General features: G+C 34.6%; 2 protein-coding genes across 2 annotated transcripts in view; both read right to left on the bottom strand.

The window, feature by feature from the left end:
- Window positions 1-243: 243 nt before the first annotated feature.
- Window positions 244-16,637, bottom strand: LOC145304471 (nuclear factor related to kappa-B-binding protein-like). The gene is made up of 20 exons (XM_080146353.1): window positions 16,570-16,637; window positions 15,901-15,969; window positions 12,306-12,394; window positions 11,740-11,849; window positions 11,218-11,277; window positions 10,505-10,555; window positions 10,058-10,189; window positions 9,239-9,338; window positions 8,813-8,864; window positions 8,303-8,427; window positions 7,308-7,369; window positions 6,943-7,082; window positions 6,323-6,390; window positions 5,217-5,292; window positions 4,823-4,898; window positions 4,254-4,368; window positions 3,682-3,755; window positions 2,460-2,555; window positions 1,969-2,040; window positions 244-1,584 (listed from the first exon to the last, which is right to left on the bottom strand). Exons 3-20 carry the CDS (start codon window positions 12,345-12,347, stop codon window positions 1,500-1,502), a joined length of 1,536 nt encoding a protein of 511 aa, XP_080002479.1. The 5' UTR covers window positions 12,348-12,394; window positions 15,901-15,969; window positions 16,570-16,637; the 3' UTR covers window positions 244-1,499.
- Window positions 16,621-17,766, bottom strand: part of LOC145304463 (spliceosome associated factor 3, U4/U6 recycling protein-like) — a 59,782-nt gene continuing 58,636 nt past the window's right edge. The window contains exon 30 of the mRNA XM_080146345.1: window positions 16,621-17,208. Coding sequence (XP_080002471.1) covers window positions 17,051-17,208 — 158 coding nt within the window. The 3' untranslated portion in view covers window positions 16,621-17,050. The remainder of the gene's footprint in view (window positions 17,209-17,766) is intronic.

The raw sequence follows: 17,766 nt of genomic DNA, 5'->3' as shown, positions 1-17,766 counted from the left end.
TATTGGGTCTACTTGTGGCATTCTAACAGCAGTTAGATTTGGTGCATTTCTTGCAGGCTTCCTTTAACTTCAAAGTATTCTGTTCTTGTTAATACAGCGCCAATCATGGTCATAATTATTCTCGTTGATATTTAATTGACAATAAAAAAAATAATTTTTACAAACCTTAGATTAAGATCATCCATTTTCAACGATTCAAGCATTGTTTTCATTCACTTATTAACGCATTTTTAAAATTTTCAGTCTGAAAGAAAATTAAACTAAAATATTTTTTTTTATATAAATGTATTTTCTAACTAGGTAAAAAACTAAATAAATATGAAATAAAAATTTAATAAACAGTAATAATATATATAACTAAAAAAAAACAAGGTTGACAACATCCATGCTCAGGAAATTAGACAAACAAACATTAAATAGAGAAATCAAAACATAAAGTCAATGATCATACAAAGAGAGGGGTAGGTTTCTGGTAGAATCCGTAAAGGTGTGTGTTTTAAGGCTTAAAAATAGTAGTAGAACGATAATATTCACTAAATATGTATATTTCTTATTGAAAATACTATTGACAAAAATTTGTTTTAGAAAGTTAACATAAATTTTCATCGTTCTACTACTGTTTTTAACTTATAACACATAACCTTTACGGATTTTACCAGAAACCTACCCCTCTCTTTGGTAAAATTACTTCACAAATGAGGACGTGCTAATAACTTTAAAAGTTATATAATTTCAAGGTTTTAACATTTGTTATAATCGTCTTAAGAATCACCATTTAAAAACTCGGTTTACAAGGTAATTATGTATCGTAGATTAAAACATCACTATGTTTATATTTTCGCTCAGAGCTAACCGTTTTGAATATACAGACGTATGGATTGACTCTTAATGTAGAAAAGGCATCGCTTTCTAAAAAGTACATATAAAATTACACATAAAGAAATCTAATACTTTTACAGAACATCTGTTCTAAGCACAAATGTTGATTAAATTGACATGAAATTATCGAATTATACAAAAACATCCATGTAAGCGAAGCTCTGAAACGGTAGGACAAATGGACATTAAAACTTATAGTGTCAAAACTGAATAATAAGAACATAAATGTATAACATAAGAGTCAAAGCAAAATTAGAATCATCATGCAAAATTTGAAACCGATAGGACAATTCTAAGATTCTAGATTAACGAAAAGAGCTAACCGTTAAGGACGGACGGACCGACCCTAATTATATAAAAGCTTCGCGTTTAACAAGAATGACAACATCAATAGGTAGCAATGTCCTCTCTTTTCCTGTGTATAATATTTACACATTAACAATTCACTTTTATTCTGAGCTCAATTTTATATTAACTGCAATATCATTTAATTATTCTAAATCTGAAAATATTTGAAAAGTAAACAATTCCCTTTAAATGACGTCAGTATTACAGAAATTATTATTGTTGTAGAATACATTTTTAAAATAGAAATAGAATTCTTTGAAATAACTAAACAGTTAGATTGGCTTAAACTTAAATTTCTTCTTTTTTGACACAGTAACTTGCTGGGCTAAAATTTCCAGCTCTTCCATTGACTTATCTCTGAAAAAAAAAAAAAAAATAGGTATGGCTATTTGAGAAAAAAAAATAACATTTCAATGCATTCTTTTCGTTATTAGATTATTCTTTACAGTACACGCAAACACATTGCAAAGCTATACAGCAAGCACAAAACAGATTTATGGCTGCAAAAAACCTAAAAGGAAAAACAACATTTTTTCTGGTGCTGTTTTTGAAATGGTTAACTTAAGAGTTGAACTAACGCGGACTAGCACTCATTTCATAAAATGGACGAAAAGAAACGTTTCACATTATTTAAGTATGGTTAGCTAGGATAGCCCCAATAAATTGTAAGAGTTTGACCCCCACAAGGTATTTAAGTTATTAGGTTCAATCCCGTTAGGGTATAATTCTTTAAACAGTTACCTATGTCTATAAATCCATAATTTTTTGTTCGGATCAAAAGCTACACACGGGTCACTACTTTCACTCTGCAACCTAATAAAATAAAATATGGGTTTAAATTATGAAGGACTACAATCCTATTTCGATTACTAAAGAACTGATTTTGTTCTCCCTTCTGTGGATGCTTCACATACCTCCCGATATGGTTTTAGACTATTTTTAAAAACATGGTCCAAAGAATATAGGGGCGCTTCCGCTAGCATATAATAATTCATTATTCGATTTCTCATGGATCTTAAGGGATAAGACAGTAAACAATTCATTGTTTGTACATTTCTAATGGTAAAAAACATAGTTACCCCTTCAGTATTGAAATTATTGGTTGAAAAGTTTGGACACGTAACAATGAATAGGACAATTATAACATGCCTAAATAAAAAAAACACCTGTTTAAGACAGACGAACATACTCTAGTATAGAAAGGCTTCGCTTTTAAAAGTACAAAAAGATACCTATCTAACGCCGTACTCATAGTAGAGCTCAAAGCATTCAGATCAGGTTCCGGCACTAGAAACTGAGAATCCTTTAACAGTTCCAAAATATCCAACCTTAAATATAAAAGGGTATATATTAAACAAGGATGACAACATCCGTCATAAAAGCGAAGCTCTGAAATGGTATTACAAACGAACATTAACTCTTGTAGAGTGTCAGAACTGTTTAAGGACATACAGACATTTTTAGGACTTGACTATAGAGATGCTTCGCTTATAATATTGTACCTTATTTAATAGGAATGGCGGCTCTTCGGCTACGGCTCCACAACGCTGGGTAAAGGAAATACAGGAGAACAATATAGTCAACACAACATAAGTTATCCCCGACAACTAGCGGATATATTTGACCTTACCTTGTTCCTTCACCGTTAAGAAGTCTGGAAACTTACCTTGTTCCCTCACCGTTAGGAAGTCTGGAAACTTACCTTGTTCCCTCACCGTTAGGAATTCTGAAAACTTACCTTGTTCCTTCGCCGTTAGGAAGTCTGGAAACTTACCTTGTTCCCTCACCGTCAGGAAGTCTGGAAACTTACCTTGTTCCTTCGCCGTTAGGAAGTCTGGAAACTTTTTGTTCCCTCACCGTTAGGAAGTCTGGAAACTTACCTTGTTCCTTCGCCGTTAGGAAGTCTGGAAACTTACCTTGTTCCTTCGCCGTTAGGAAGTCTGGAAACTTACCTTGTTCCTTCGCCGTTAGGAAGTCTGGAAACTTTTTGTTCCCTCACCGTTAGGAAGTCTGGAAACTTACCTTGTTCCTTCGCCGTTAGGAAGTCTGGAAACTTACCTTGTTCCTTCGCCGTTAGGAAGTCTGGAAACTTACCTTGTTCCTTCGCCGTTAGGAAGTCTGGAAACTTACCTTGTTCCTTCACCGCTAGTAAGTCTGGAAACTTACCTTGTTCCCTCACCGTTAGGAAGTCTGGAAACTTACCTTGTTCCCTCACCGTTAGGAAGTCTGGAAACTTACCTTGTTCCCTCACCGTTAGGAATTCTGAAAACTTACCTTGTTCCTTCGCCGTTAGGAAGTCTGGAAACTTACCTTGTTCCCTCACCGTTAGGAAGTCTGGAAACTTAACTTGTTCCTTCACCGTTAGGAAGTCTGGAAACTTACCTTGTTCCTTCACCGTTAGGAAGTCTGGAAACTTACCTTGTTCCTTCGCCGTTAGGAAGTCTGAAAACTTACCTTGTTCCCTCACCGTTAGGAAGTCTGGAAACTGCATCTTTGACCAAGGATAATACTGTTACATAAGCAGGTCTGCATACATATATTTTTTATCTTTTTAACAAAAAGGTTTATTACTTTAGATGGTTTCTTAGCCACAATGATCGAACTGACTTAAAATGAAAATCTAGCAGTCCAAGATTTTGTTTCTTTCCAAGTACACCCTCTAACCTAAAGTGAGGTCTTATTGTTCTTTTCTATAATTAGGGTTGGTCCGTTTGTCCGTAACGGTTAGCTCTTTTCGTTAGTTTAAACAATTTAGAAATGTCCTATCGATTTTAAACTTTGCATAATTATTCCTATAACATTATAGTAAGACTTAGAAAGCGCAACAACTCTATAATCGTTACTAGAAAGTCCATACGTCCATTTAAAACAAATTTTTGTATTAAAAAAATATCCGATTAATCTGATTTTTGGAAAACTGATTCCTATTACAACAAAGTACAATGTTATAAGCGAAGCACCTCTTTAATCGAGTCCTAAAATTGTGAGTATATCCTTAAATAGTATTATAAATAAAATATATTCCTTGATATTTTGAGTAATGGATGATTTTTAAGCTTGACCCCAACAGACTTGACAGGACCGACACAAACACTATAGTCTTCCATCACCCAGCGGAATGCCTTGGACGGGCTCGAATACCTGCAAATTAATTTTCAATTTCATTTTAATGTAAACAACTAAATTATAATATAACCTGTTATACTTGCCCTGGTGCCAAGTTTGAACAAGTGCTAAGTCTCTAATAGTTTTTATACAACAAATCTCCTCGAATTAATCTTGTACAAAACTGGAATTATTCTCATGATATTTCAATTTGTTATCCGAGGGGAGCTGTCTATAAAACGATGCGATACCTAACTATTTCTAACATGTATTGATAAAAAAAAAGAATTTTTTTTCGCGTATTTTCCATAAAGTTGTGTGTAAGTGTCTAGTCAAATGCGCTTACTAAGTCAAACTTTTCTTATTTTTGACCAAATGTATTTTTATGAAATGGTCAAATTTAAGAACAGTTTGACTTAATAAGCTCATTTGAGTAAAATGCTAACACACAATTTTACCAAAAATACGGGAAAAATGACCCTCTTTGTACCTTTTAGCCTCTTGACGTTGAAATTCCAGCCTGCTATGAAGAGATGATGGTTGCACTTTTGACACTCCTCGATTTACTAAAAGCAACATTAGTTTCAAAGAAAATACAACGACAGAACTAACAGAGTTTAAAAACTGATAAAAATAATGAACAACACTTTGTGTTATTTGGAATCATCCCAAGACCAAATCTTGCTAGTGCACGATTATGCGGCTAAATGTCTACAAGAAAAAACAGCCTTAAATTTCCCGACCCTTGTGATATGATAATCAGTTGCGTCTCTTTTAGGCTATGGCATTCCCCTTAATAGAACCGTAAATTTCACGCAACAGAAGTAAACATTTTTAATGTCATAGCTTGATGGGGTGTGACTGATTATAAACTAATGACTTACCATTCAAGGGTTGTATTCTTTGCCACCACCAGTCAAATAGAAAAGGTAGTTGGCTCTCTCTGCCGGAACCTTCCCACTTAAACAAGGATGATTGAGTACTAAGCATTGCATTATATGATACAGGTTTTTAAATTAATAAATGAAAATATTGTCACCAAATTATTATATTATTTACTAAGTATATTTGCGATTACTTTTATTTAATGAAATCTTCCAATTTTTAACATGTACAAAACGGCCTGCTTAATTGCTTCAAGATCCATGTCAGATCTATATAGGAAATAAATGTCTATAAACGAGCTCAAGTTTTCCAAGGAATATATGATTAAAACTCATAGTGCTCCAATAATCCATAATAAACTCTCATTGCCCAGAACGATAAGACCCATTATTTTACTTTATTAAAAAAAAATTCATTTTTTTCATTTCATGTTGCTATTTACCTTATATTGATGTATTTAATTTCTAATCATAAAAAAAGAAAATTTAAATTTATAATATGATAAATTTAAGAAAAAAATGTTTTAAAAGAATTCGATTGTGGCGACATTTTGTGTGTTCAAATATTAAACTAAAATTGTAATCATCATCATTAACCCTTTGGTGATGGTAATGTAAAGAAAAAAATATAATTTAAAAAAATCTTTTAAATCATTTAAATTATTAAATATTTACTTTCTTTTAGATAGTAATGCCGGGTGAGGAAAATAGATTTATTGAGAAATAGATATGGATATAGAAAACTAGCCAATAGGGAGATAATTATATCGAGCCAACTCTAGTATTTTATATTAGCCGTTGCCTAAGTGCACTTATGATTTAGGATTAAAATAGAAAAAACCTGCACGGGACCTTTAGAATTTACATAATATTCACATTGTTAAATGTTTTATTGAAGTCAAGAGCACAATAATAAATAAAAAATTCAAAAAGGTATAAGAATACATAAAGCGCATCAGCAAAGCATATTTATAAGAAATTTTAGAAGCCAAAAAAGTTCCATAAGTTAATTAAAAGAAGCAGCAAGTAATAAATCATTTTTTCTCCTTACATTTTGATATATCGAGTTGCAAAACTACTAAAAAAAAACAAATTAAACTGTTCACCTGATATTGATTGTTGGATATTGTGACAAACGGTGAGAAATTAGCTGGTAGCTGATCTGGGCATTGTCCTAGGAGTAAGTAAAATTTTCAAAGCTTCTACAGAGTGGTTCAAGTGAATTATATTGTGCTAAGTATAGTAGAGGAGATACATGGTAAAATGTTCTAACTTACTTAAAACTGTTTAAGCTTTATCTGACATTTTTCAACGTAGCTCCTAAACTACAAACAACACAAAAATGGTACTTATATTTCGAAAAAACTAGAGTTTATAACGATTCTTATTAACACAAGCTGCGCAGTATGAATTACCAATTTACCATAACAGGTTTTATAAAATATTTTATATGATTGTTTTTTATGCATAATTAAGTTTTAAAAAAAGACATTTCTCTTGAAAATAAGGGGTTGTCCGTCCGTCTGACGATGCTTTCTCTCAAATCAATTTAATTATTAACCACTGGAACCGCCTTCCATGATGTCACAATAAAAAAGTTTATTTGATTAATATCACGTTTTTTTTAGGTATGTTTTATGTTATATTTAATCCAACATTAATTTTAATTCAGTAAACAACAAGAAAATGATAAAATTACATATAAATCATCAAAATAGTATAAAACCTGCTAGAAAGGCCAGGGCACTGTCAAGCAACCTAACCCAACCGTGATGGGGGAAGGATAATGAGTACCAAGAATTGAGACCCGCTATAGGACTGTCCTGCCAGGAGGATACACAGGATTCCAGCTCTGGTAAGGTACATCTAAAGTGGAAAAGGACAATTAACATTGGGCGGTTTAATAATGGTAATAAACAAACCCCCTTTTCCCTCATTATTTTCAATTATTTTACAAAGGGGGGAATTCAGTGCATTGGTCAACAAGGCACTTTAAGGGAAAAAGAGAAGGTGCACTGAAATATTTTAAACAAGGCTTGATCTATGGGAATTTTTAATAATATTTAAAGACAGCAAAAAAATTGAGTTTACCTTCTATTAGCAGAACATTCAAAGAGATCACTGAGAAGATTAAAAAAGGAAGCATGGGTCTCCTAAATTAGTTACAAAATTAAATCTTTTAATTTAATTTTAGTGTATGTAGAAAAATAATAAAGATAAGAGTAAAACACAATTTTTAAAGAAGCTACAAAAATTTCTACAAAATCTACGACTGTAGTGTAGCATAACACGTAGCGCATCCGCTAGTTGTCGGAAGCATCCGCTAGTTGTCGGAAGGTCAAAATTTTGAATCTCATTCTATGGTCATAATTTTTTTACCGTACTGCTCCTATGTCACCTTTGCGAAATAGATAGTAACAGAATGTGGGAATACCTGGGCCAAAAACAGGCGCAACTTAATATCAAGAGTTCAAGGCAAAGGTCGAGCAACAAAAGGGTTGGTTGTAATTTAATTACGCACTTCATTAGCAAGATTTGGTTCAGAGATATGTAGTGATGGCAATCCGTCGAATTTTTGGGCCGGATTCGGATTCCGGATTCTTAAAATAATCCGTCAAAAACAGTGGCGGATTCCTTGCGGATTCTGGATTCTTATTTTTGGCGGATTCCGGATTCTAGCAATATTTTAAAGTTTTTTTAAAGAAAATTAAAAAAATAAAGTACTACGTATGTCCTAAAAATTAATGTTCTTGGTCTTCTCTATAATTCACTTCCAAGACTCGAACCAGATTTTAAAATTTTTTATATATAATGATTATAATCTTTGCCTTCAAAAAAGCGAGAGTTGAAAGAAAAAACTCAAGACGCTAATTTTAGCATACCTACCAATTATGAATCCGGAATCCGCTATTAAAAAACGGATTCCGGATCCGGATTCCAAAATTGGCCTAAAAATTGGGCAGATTCCGGATCCGGATTGCCATCCCTAGAGATACGCCAAAAATATGTGGTATAGACCGTCCTCTAGATTAGAGAAGCTTTACAAGTTACACTTTTATAATAATCTAAGGTACAAAGTTACAAACCTGCTTCAATTCTTTTCTGTGTTCTTGGCTTGCATTGAAATCAACAGCTTGAGGTGCTTGTGACTGTATATTTAATAGTGGAACATTTTGCTGTAGGTTTTGTCGTTCGGGAAGAATTTGTTCTGCAGGATTAAAAAGATTCTATTATATTGCTGTTTTATGGTTTTCTAATGTATACCTAGGGATAAAATTTTCTGTGCTTTTACCAGAAGTTCCTGTTAAGCAGTGACATCCTCCATCCCCCTTATTTCATAAAAAATGAAAGACATGGGGACTTTATTCCTATGCCTTACCCCATAGGGTGGTCCAATCCTGATGGATCTATACATACATGTTGTGTTTAAACCCTATGGTTCTACCTAGAACCCAATAAAAAGAAGCCTAACCTGACCTAAAGTAATAAACGAAAAACTCCTCTACCCCTAATTTATTTGAAAATAAGGGCATTAGTATATCAGTGCTGTTCACTCATAAGACACTCATTATTAAACTGAAATTCTTTAATTCCTGATTTTTGATGTCCTGTGTATTCTGAACTTAATCGCATCAGGGTCCCATCTGTCTGCAAATAAACCAGAGTTTTATAATCAAATAGGTATAGGACGTACGAGCAATTTTTTGAGGGGAAGAGGGGTAAAAATCTCTATTTTTTTTATATGATTTGCAAAAAAAAACCATGGGCTTTAAACAATTTTATGAAGCGCTTGAATTATTTTTTTGAGATATTTGAAAGGGTTCAGTTTTAAGGGAGAGGGGGAGATGTTAATCACCCATTAATCACCCTTAAATGTCCCTGTAATGAGGGTAGTGAAGCTTTAAAGATCACACCTTCAAGAAAATATTATTAGATCACTATATTCTCCCTCCACAACTAAAAGATTACCCATAATTCTAAATAAGATTATTCTGCACTGGTTATCTTGAACAAAAGTGTACCTGACAATCTTGAAGTATAGATTCATCATCAGAGCTAAGGTCGTATTCCTCCAGTTCAGAATTCATTAATTGCAACTCTTCTAAATATCTTCGTTTCGTCCTAGATATTTAATTTAATTGGTATAAAACTATCCTAATTTATACCTATAGAAAAACTATTTAAACTATGACTTTTAAAAAAGATAAGGGGTATGATGTCCAAGCTTTTTATTTGCTTTAGGAGGAGAATCTAAATTAATTCAACTTTGAAAGAAAGATGTAATATGTTTTTTTTTGGGGGGGGGGGGGGGGGTGAGTATCTCCCCCGAAAGAAACTTTTACTCACTAATAATGATATTTCTTCTAGGGTTGGCAATCCGTCTAATTTTTGGACCGGATTCGGATTCTTTAAAGAATCCGCCCAAAAATAAAACGGATTCTCCGCGGATTCCGGATTATTATTTTTTTTTTGACGGATTCCCGATTATGGATTCCTAATTCTAGCAATATTTTAAAAAGGTTTTAAAAAAAATAAATTAGGGATTAAATTTTACCGGGTACTGAGAAGAATCTAAAGCTGCGTTTTTTTCATATTGTCACAGTAGCTTTTCTCCTATTTCTAGATCCTACAGCGGCCAAAATAACTTTGTTAAAAATTAAAATATACATTCGGACCAAAAAAACTCAAGACGCTTATTTTAGCCTAAAAATTAAGAATCCGAATCCGCTGTAAAAAACGGATTCCGGATTCGGATTGCCAACCCTAATTTTCACTGTCTAAAAAGCTGAGGAAAAATTGTTTTCCTTCAGTTGCTATATCTCTCAATAATAAACGCTTACCTTTGTTTGACACTGCGACCAAGGATAAAAGTTTGAGCATCTAGCTTCTGAACAGCCAGGGGTAAGGGAACAGGGTGCCCAGTTGTTGATTCCAACAGCTGTTTCCGAGATATTAACATGTCATGCATAAGCCTAGTTAAGATACACTTTTTTAGGATTTTTAGGGATAAGACAATGGTTGATAACTTGACATAATTTCCTATTAAGATAAACAAAATTACTTTTTTTATTTGACACTAATGGTTTTTACAGTCCAATCAAGATTTTGTTTATTAAAAGTACCCAAAGTTTTTTAGCCAACCAATGAAAAATATAGTTTATAAAACTTTAATTTAATATCCAATGTCAACTACCTCCTTGAATATGACTAGGTATATTAAATGTTACTTAAAGTCAATCTGATTAAAATATGTATAAAATAAACTAGGTAGGTATTGAAATACTTACTTAAATTGATATTCTTCTTGCATTAGGTTTCTATCTCTTTTGAATGCATTCCTGAAAAGTATAGACTTATTTGTTTGTGTTTATTTTCTGCCAGGGGTGTATTTTCTGTACAAGATTAATTTTTTCCCCTGCTAAAATTTTTTTTATTTACCCCCCCCCCCCCTAGTTTTTCCCAACAGGGAGGAGGGGGGGGGGGGAGTGGAAAAATATTAAATGAACTCAACTCTATATCTAATTCATTTTATCCCCCTCCTACTCACCAAGGAAGGGGGGAGAATGGAAAAAATGTTTTCATTTCTCTTATTTTTACATTTTTTCCCCCAAACTACATTTTTTTTACCCCCCTATAGCAGGGTCAATTATGCAGAATATACACCCCTGTTTTAAAACTTCAAAAGTTGAAAAAATATTTCTAAGAGGATAACGCCCCATATACATACGTGCACAAAAAAATCTTTGATGGACGAACAGACAAAATGATTCATAAGAAAGATGTTCAGTAGATATGATAAATAATACAAAAACACGAAATCTTTAGAAATAGATAAATGTTTGCATTTGTAGACTTACAGATCAACGGAGTTCTTAAATGGTATACTGGATGCTCTTTAGTAAGAGGTAATTTGACAAAATCTATCATGTAGGATGGACTGACGGACTGGTAATAATAATGTAGCTTCGCTTATAAAAGTAAGATCAGGTAATCAACTGACCTGACATATTTATTGACTAGAAGAGAGTCAGGCTGAAATTTTCCTCGCAGAACTTGTTCTCTAAAATTCATTGAAATTATTTTAATTGCAAATTGAATTTATAGAGGTCACTTACGCTAATTTGTGTACCTTGTTAAGATACTAAACCAAACAGTTTGACCCGCAACGGTGGCCTAACACGTAGCGATTCTTCTCGTTGGCGAGAAGGTCCTAGACACAGATCTCGGCCAGACACCATAAAGACGTTGAGAAATAGTTCATCATACTGCTAATATGTCAGATACCTGACATTAATAGTTAAAGTATGGGAAAAAACCTTGGCACCCCACAGAACACAACAAGTGCATCGTATCAAATATACATTTGGGATTTTCAGACAAAGGTCGTGCAATAAAGAAGATTCTGTGCACTTTACTTTCAAGATTTGGTTTAAAGATTAAACTAAACTTAAAACTAAGAGCTTATACTGTATCCTGTCCTCTTGAGATTATCCTGGTTAATCAAACAAATTCGATTTTATACCTGAAATCTAGAATAGGGTTGCCGAATGCAAAATTTTCTCCACCAAACAACATTTCCAGGGTAACCAACTTTTGTTCCGCGTTATTTTCAGGGAAGTTTGGCAACATAGCCTGAACAAAATATACATAGAAAGTAAGAAATTTCCTATTTGTTTTTCTAGATTCTCTAGATTATCACTTAAAATAGAAGTAGAATCCCGCCCTAACGAGGTATACCGTATCCATATGATTATTTTTAAGAATTATTATTTTTCTAATGGCAATAGTTAGATACGAGTACAAATATATTTTAACCTTTCACCCCCCCCCCCCCTTTTATTTTGAAATAAATTGAAAACATTATAAAGGGGTGGTAGGTATTATTTTCCTGAGCGGACGGCCCATACCATGTAGGGCCTCTAGTATCTACCTATGGTGCCCTAACCCTACAGGGCTATCCAATATAACCTAACTTAACCCAAGGTAAAAAGAAAAAATATTTCCACTTTATCTTTTTTTCAAAAAAAGGGTATGTAGGGTTTTCTTATTTCACAAGGCACTTGAGGACAACTTATAAATGATACTTACATTAATTCTCTCTTTGATATCCTCGGCCAACGAATGAAACATTTCAAGACTGAAGAACTAGGTAAATATTTCTGCATTGGTGAAAAGGTCTTAAAAGGTTTATTTTACAATACAACTATTAAGGGGGGGGGTTTTTAATGCAACCATCTCGTAATCAGTGATTAAATGGTACTTCGAATTCGAATTTCGATCTGAAATTTTGCATGAGTAATCCTTGGTAGGTCTATTTTCCCTAAATCGAACAAAAAGTTGGAAAAGTAGCGGCTGGCGGCTGGCAGCTCAGCCGTTTAGCCGTTTTTTGACTATTTTCAGGGCAAATTCATCATTAATTACGTAGGAATCAACTTTGCAAACGGCTAGAACCGGCTGAAAACGGCTGTGAGCTGCAAAGAGTATGAAGGGTAGATATGGCTTGTGACGTGTCTAGGGGTAGGTTTTTATGGCTGCTGAGCTCAAAAATAGTGGCCGCCCATCCATATGGCAGCTGGGTAACAGCTGCAGCTCACCTGGAGCGGCCAAGAGTAGAATAAATAGATAAGGCTTGTGACGTGTCTAGGGTTAGGTTTTTATGGGTTCTGAGCTCAAAATTACTACCAAAAATAATGGCAGCCCATCCATATGGCAGCTGGGTAACAGCTGCAGCTCAGCTGGGAGCGGACAAGAGTAGAATGAGTACATAGGGCTTGTGACGTGTCTAGGGGTAGGTTTTTATGGGTGCTGAACTCAAAAATACTACCAAAAATAGTGGCGGCTCATCCATATGGCAGCTGGGTAACAGATGCAGCTCAGCTGGGAGTGGCCAAGAGTAGAATGAGTACATAGGGCTTGTGATATGTCTAGGGTTAGGTTATTATGGGTGCTGAGCTCAAAAATGCTACCTAAAATAGTGGCAGCCCATCCATATGGCAGCTGGGTAACAGCTGCAGCTCAGCTGTGAGACCAAGAGTAGAATGAGTACATAGGGCGTGTGACGTGTCTAGAGGTAGGTTTTTATGGGTGCTGACCACAATAATACTACCAAAAATAGTGGCGGCCAATCCATATGGCAGCTGGGAGTGGCCAAGAGTAGAATGAGAAGATAGGGCTTGTGATGTGTCTAGGGGTAGGTTTTTATGAATGCTGAGCTCAAAATTACTACCAAAAATAGTGGTGGTCCATCCATATTGCAGCTTGGTAACAGCTGCATCTCAGCTGGGAGCAGCCAAGAGTAAAATGGTGGGTAACAGGGGTAGGTCTAAGCTCAAAAATACTACCAAAAATAGTGGCGGCCCATCCATATTGCAGCTTGGTAACAGCTGCAGCTCAGCTGGGAGCAGCCAAGAGTAAAATGAGTATATAGGGCTTGTGAAGTGTGAAGCATATCACAAAATTTATTAATTCAGTAGAATTAAACTTCTCCCAATTAACATTATAACTTCATTTCATGGACATATTACAAGTAACAGTTTTTTAATTTCTAGATTTCACTGAAAACTACCAATAACGTCTGAAAACAGTTTTCAACAGCCAAAAGTATATGTTGTAGATATAGCATGTAACATTTCTAGGGGTAGGTTTTTAACTTTTTATGGGGGTGTTGAGCTCAAAAACACTACCAATAATAGTTGGGGCCCATCCATATGGCCGCTGGGTAACAGCTACAGCTGAGCAGCAGCCGTTACCTTGATGCCATATGGATGGGCCTTTCTATTTTTGGGGAGTATTAATAAGCTTGGCACCTATAAATATTTACCCCACACATCACAAGCTTTGTCTTAAACTTTTACCTTTATCTGTTGGTAAATGTTCTCAGCCAATTTCAGCTGTTTAACAACTAAATCAATACTGAAATATTCAATATTTAGTTATCCTTCAAGACCTTCAATAGTCCCAAAAAGTGCTTACAGCTTAAACAACAGCTTACTGCCCAGCTGCAGCTGTTACCCAGCAACCATATGGATGGGCATCCACTATTTTTGGTGGTTTTTTTAGAGCTTAGCACCCATTTAAACCTACCCCTTGACACGTCACAAGCCCTATGTACCCAGTTTACCCTTGGCTGCTTCCAGCTGAGCTGCAGCTGTTACAAAACTGCAATAATATGGATGGGCCGCCACTATTTTTGGTAGTATTTTTGAGCTCACAGACCTACCCCTGTTACCCAGCAACCATATGGATGGACCACCACTATTTTTGGTAGTAAATTTGAGCTCAGCATTCATAAAAACCTACCCCTAGACACATCACAAGCCCTATCTTCTCATTCTACCCTTGGCCACTCCCAGCTGAGCTGCAGCTGTTACCCGGCTGCCATATGGATGGGCCGCCTCTATTTTTGGTAGTTAAAAACCTACCCCTAGACACATCACAATCCCTATCTACTCATTCTACCCTTGACCGCTCCCAGCTGAGCTGCAGCTGTTACCCAGCTGCCATATGGAAGGCCATTACTAATTTTGGTAGCATTATTGAGCTCAGCACCCATGAAAACCTACCCCTAGACACGTCACAAGCCCTATGTACTCATTCTATTCTTGGCCGCTTTCAGCTGAGCTGCAGCTGTTACCCAGCCGCCAATTGGATGGGCCGCCACTATTTTTGGTAGTATTATTGAGCTTAAAACCCATAAAAACCTACCCCTAGACACGTCACAAGCCCAATCTACTCATTCTACTCTTGGCCGCTCCTAGCTGAGCTGCAGCTGTTACCCAGCTGCCATATCAATGGATGGGCTGCCATTATTTTTGGTAGTATTTTTGAGCTCAGCACCCATAAAAACCTAACCCTAGACACGTCACAAGCCCTATCTACTCATTCTACTCTTGGCCGCTCCCAGCTGAGCTGCAGCTGTTACCCAGCTGCCATATGGATGGGCGGCCACTATTTTTGGTAGTATTTTTGAGCTCAGCAGCCATAAAAACCTACCCCTAGATACGTCACAAGCCATATCTAACCTTCATACTCTTGGCAGCTCCCAGCCGTTTTCAGCCGATTCTAGCCGTTTAGCAGCTGATACTAGAAATTTAAAAAATGGTTATATCTATCATTTACCATTAATTAAATCCAAAATATGTTTTTAAAAGTTGATTCCTACGTAATTAATGATGAATTTGCCCTGAAAATAGGCAAAAAACGGCTAAACGGCTGAGCTGCCAGCCGCCAGCCGTTACTTTTCCAACTTTTTGTTCGATTTAGGGAAAATAGACCTACCAAGGATTACTCATGAAAAATTTCAGATCGAAATTCGAATTCTAAGTGCCATTTAATCACTGATTACGAGATGGTTGCATTAAAACCCCCCCCCCTTTATAAATGTAGTAAGTTATATTAATCACAAGGTATGAAAAACAAACAGAATATAATAATTACAAACAATAAATATATTCATATGTAGAACTTTCTAGAAAAAGGTACCAAAAGACCAGTTGAAATGTATATTTATTTTCAATTCTTGACCGTCAAAATTTAAATGTTTAACTGAGTCAAACTATTTATTGGTACACTTTTTGAAAGGTTATCCTATTAATTTGATTTAAATTTTTGATTCCTCAAAAGAAAAGGCAAAATATATATTGAAAAGTTATTGTTGAAATTTAAGGTGTATTGTAAAATAAACCTGAAGGCGCATGTATCAACATATTTTCAAGCAACAATTCTTCAATGCCATTCTTATCATCAAACAAGTCTAAATTTAATAGTGTGAATGTTGTGTTGGCTTTAGTGTCATGCTCTTCATGAATTTGAGAGAGTTGCAACTACTTACAGATGCAACTCATTAGCATAAAATTTTGAGCCTTCCGACAATCAGGGTTTGTATAATTAATACATCCCAACAAACACAACTGCCTTTTTAGAGGGTTTTGAAATTTAAAAAAAGGTTTTAAAATACCTATATCTTTTTAATTAATTTTCACTCTATTTTGACTTATTAGGAGTATCATTTTGAATCAAATAAAAAACATTTTTAGAACATTTAACTCTTAAAAAAAAACCTGTTTTTTTCCTACCCTGCAGACAAAGGCCATGCATGTTATAAAATTATTGGCTATTTTACGGATATTTTTCTGTTATGATCAAATGCCTTGTTTAAGTCTGAATTGCAATAAATGAGAACTCGTTTTAAAAATGTTATCTTCAGTATAAAAAAAACTGTAATAATACCTACTGATCAACATAAAATAAAAATGTTTTACTGTATTAAACCGCACTTTTATACATGAAGTATTCCTTTATTTGTTCTGAGTATGAAAGTTACTATCATTTTTTAAGATTTATTATTACTTACCATTTTCATAATCCTCATGCAAATTCATTTTTTGTTCTATTTCATTTATAATTCTGAAAAAAAATACATAGGTAGGTAATTTAAAATACAAACATGATCTTGAGTTAATACTAAAGGAAAGGACAATAAAAGGCATGTTTTGTTGGTAGCATTTCATTTTTCAGGGGGAGAAAGGGATGCAGAGTAGTTGAAAAGCCAATTTTGTCCTTGTTAGACATCTATAGAAAAACATTTTACCTATAATTTTATAAACACAAAAAAATAACTAGAAATGTTGTATAATATTTTTTTAAAAAATAATACAATTAATTCTAATAATGTTCCTTTGTGACTAATATATATTTTTGGAGGCCAAAGAGTTTTTCATTAGGTATCTTATGTCTAGATTTAAATATTGGAAAGAAAACTAAAATAAATAAACAAATAAAAACATGTTTTATTTTATGATCTTTTCATAACAATGACTTTTGTAGATTAAATATTATTTTTGTCCCAGAAGCATTTTGCGGAAGTCGTCGTTACTCTTCTTAGCGGCCGCCGCTATTTCAGCCGCATCTTTTGGCGGCTCTGCAGCTGCTGTGGATCCGTTACTTGAGCCGTTGGAGTCACTCTTGGAGACCATTTTTACACTAGCTCCGCCTAATGTACAGAAATAAAGAGTTGAATAAAATACAAAATATGATACAGGAATATGAGTGTCTGTTTGAAGTAAATGATCTAAGAAAGGTTTGAAAGTTTTAAATCGATAGGACAATTTTAACATATATAAATTTAATTATCTAAAAGAGCTAACCACTCCCCGAAAAAAGCTAATCGTTACGGAAGGACGGACGTACCAACCCTAAGGGGGGGGGGGGGGGAAGTTCTGCCACTTTCGCGTAAACAGTGTGCAGTGGACTAGGTATTGATTTTACATTATAGGTTATTTAGGATAAAAGTTTACTTTTGGGTATTAGTTCACGTATATTTAATCATTTTTTGAATAGGTCTCCAGGTTCAGGTGCTGCAGGCTGGAAGGTCGTTTCTGGACAGGTAAAAAAATTAAAATTTTTTTGTTTGAAGAGTTAGAGTGTAACTTATAAAACAAAATATGCTTCTTTTTGAATGTTATTAACATATCTGCAGAAAAAATTAAATTCGGCCTCCAGGTTCAGGTGCTGCAGGCCTCCAGGTACACTCTGGACAGGTAAAAATTAA

This window comes from Acartia tonsa, chromosome 13 (assembly GCF_053477335.1).
Source record: "Acartia tonsa isolate MP-2025a chromosome 13, ASM5347733v1, whole genome shotgun sequence".
Lineage (NCBI taxonomy): Eukaryota > Metazoa > Arthropoda > Copepoda > Calanoida > Acartiidae > Acartia > Acartia tonsa.
This window is presented reverse-complemented; position numbering and strand designations above follow the sequence as displayed.

What these genes read in the sequence shown, in the direction of transcription:
- LOC145304471 (XM_080146353.1), bottom strand. Translation starts at nt 12,347, where the DNA reads ATGTTTCATTCGTTGGCCGAGGATATCAAAGAGAGAATTAAT. An exon ending in CTAGTCAATAAATATGTCAG is followed by an intron (nt 10,556 to 11,217) that starts GTCAGTTGATTA and finishes TATACTTTTCAG; the next exon opens with GAATGCATTCAAAAGAGATA. An exon ending in CAACGTCAAGAGGCTAAAAG is followed by an intron (nt 4,369 to 4,822) that starts GTACAAAGAGGG and finishes ATTAATTTGCAG; the next exon opens with GTATTCGAGCCCGTCCAAGG.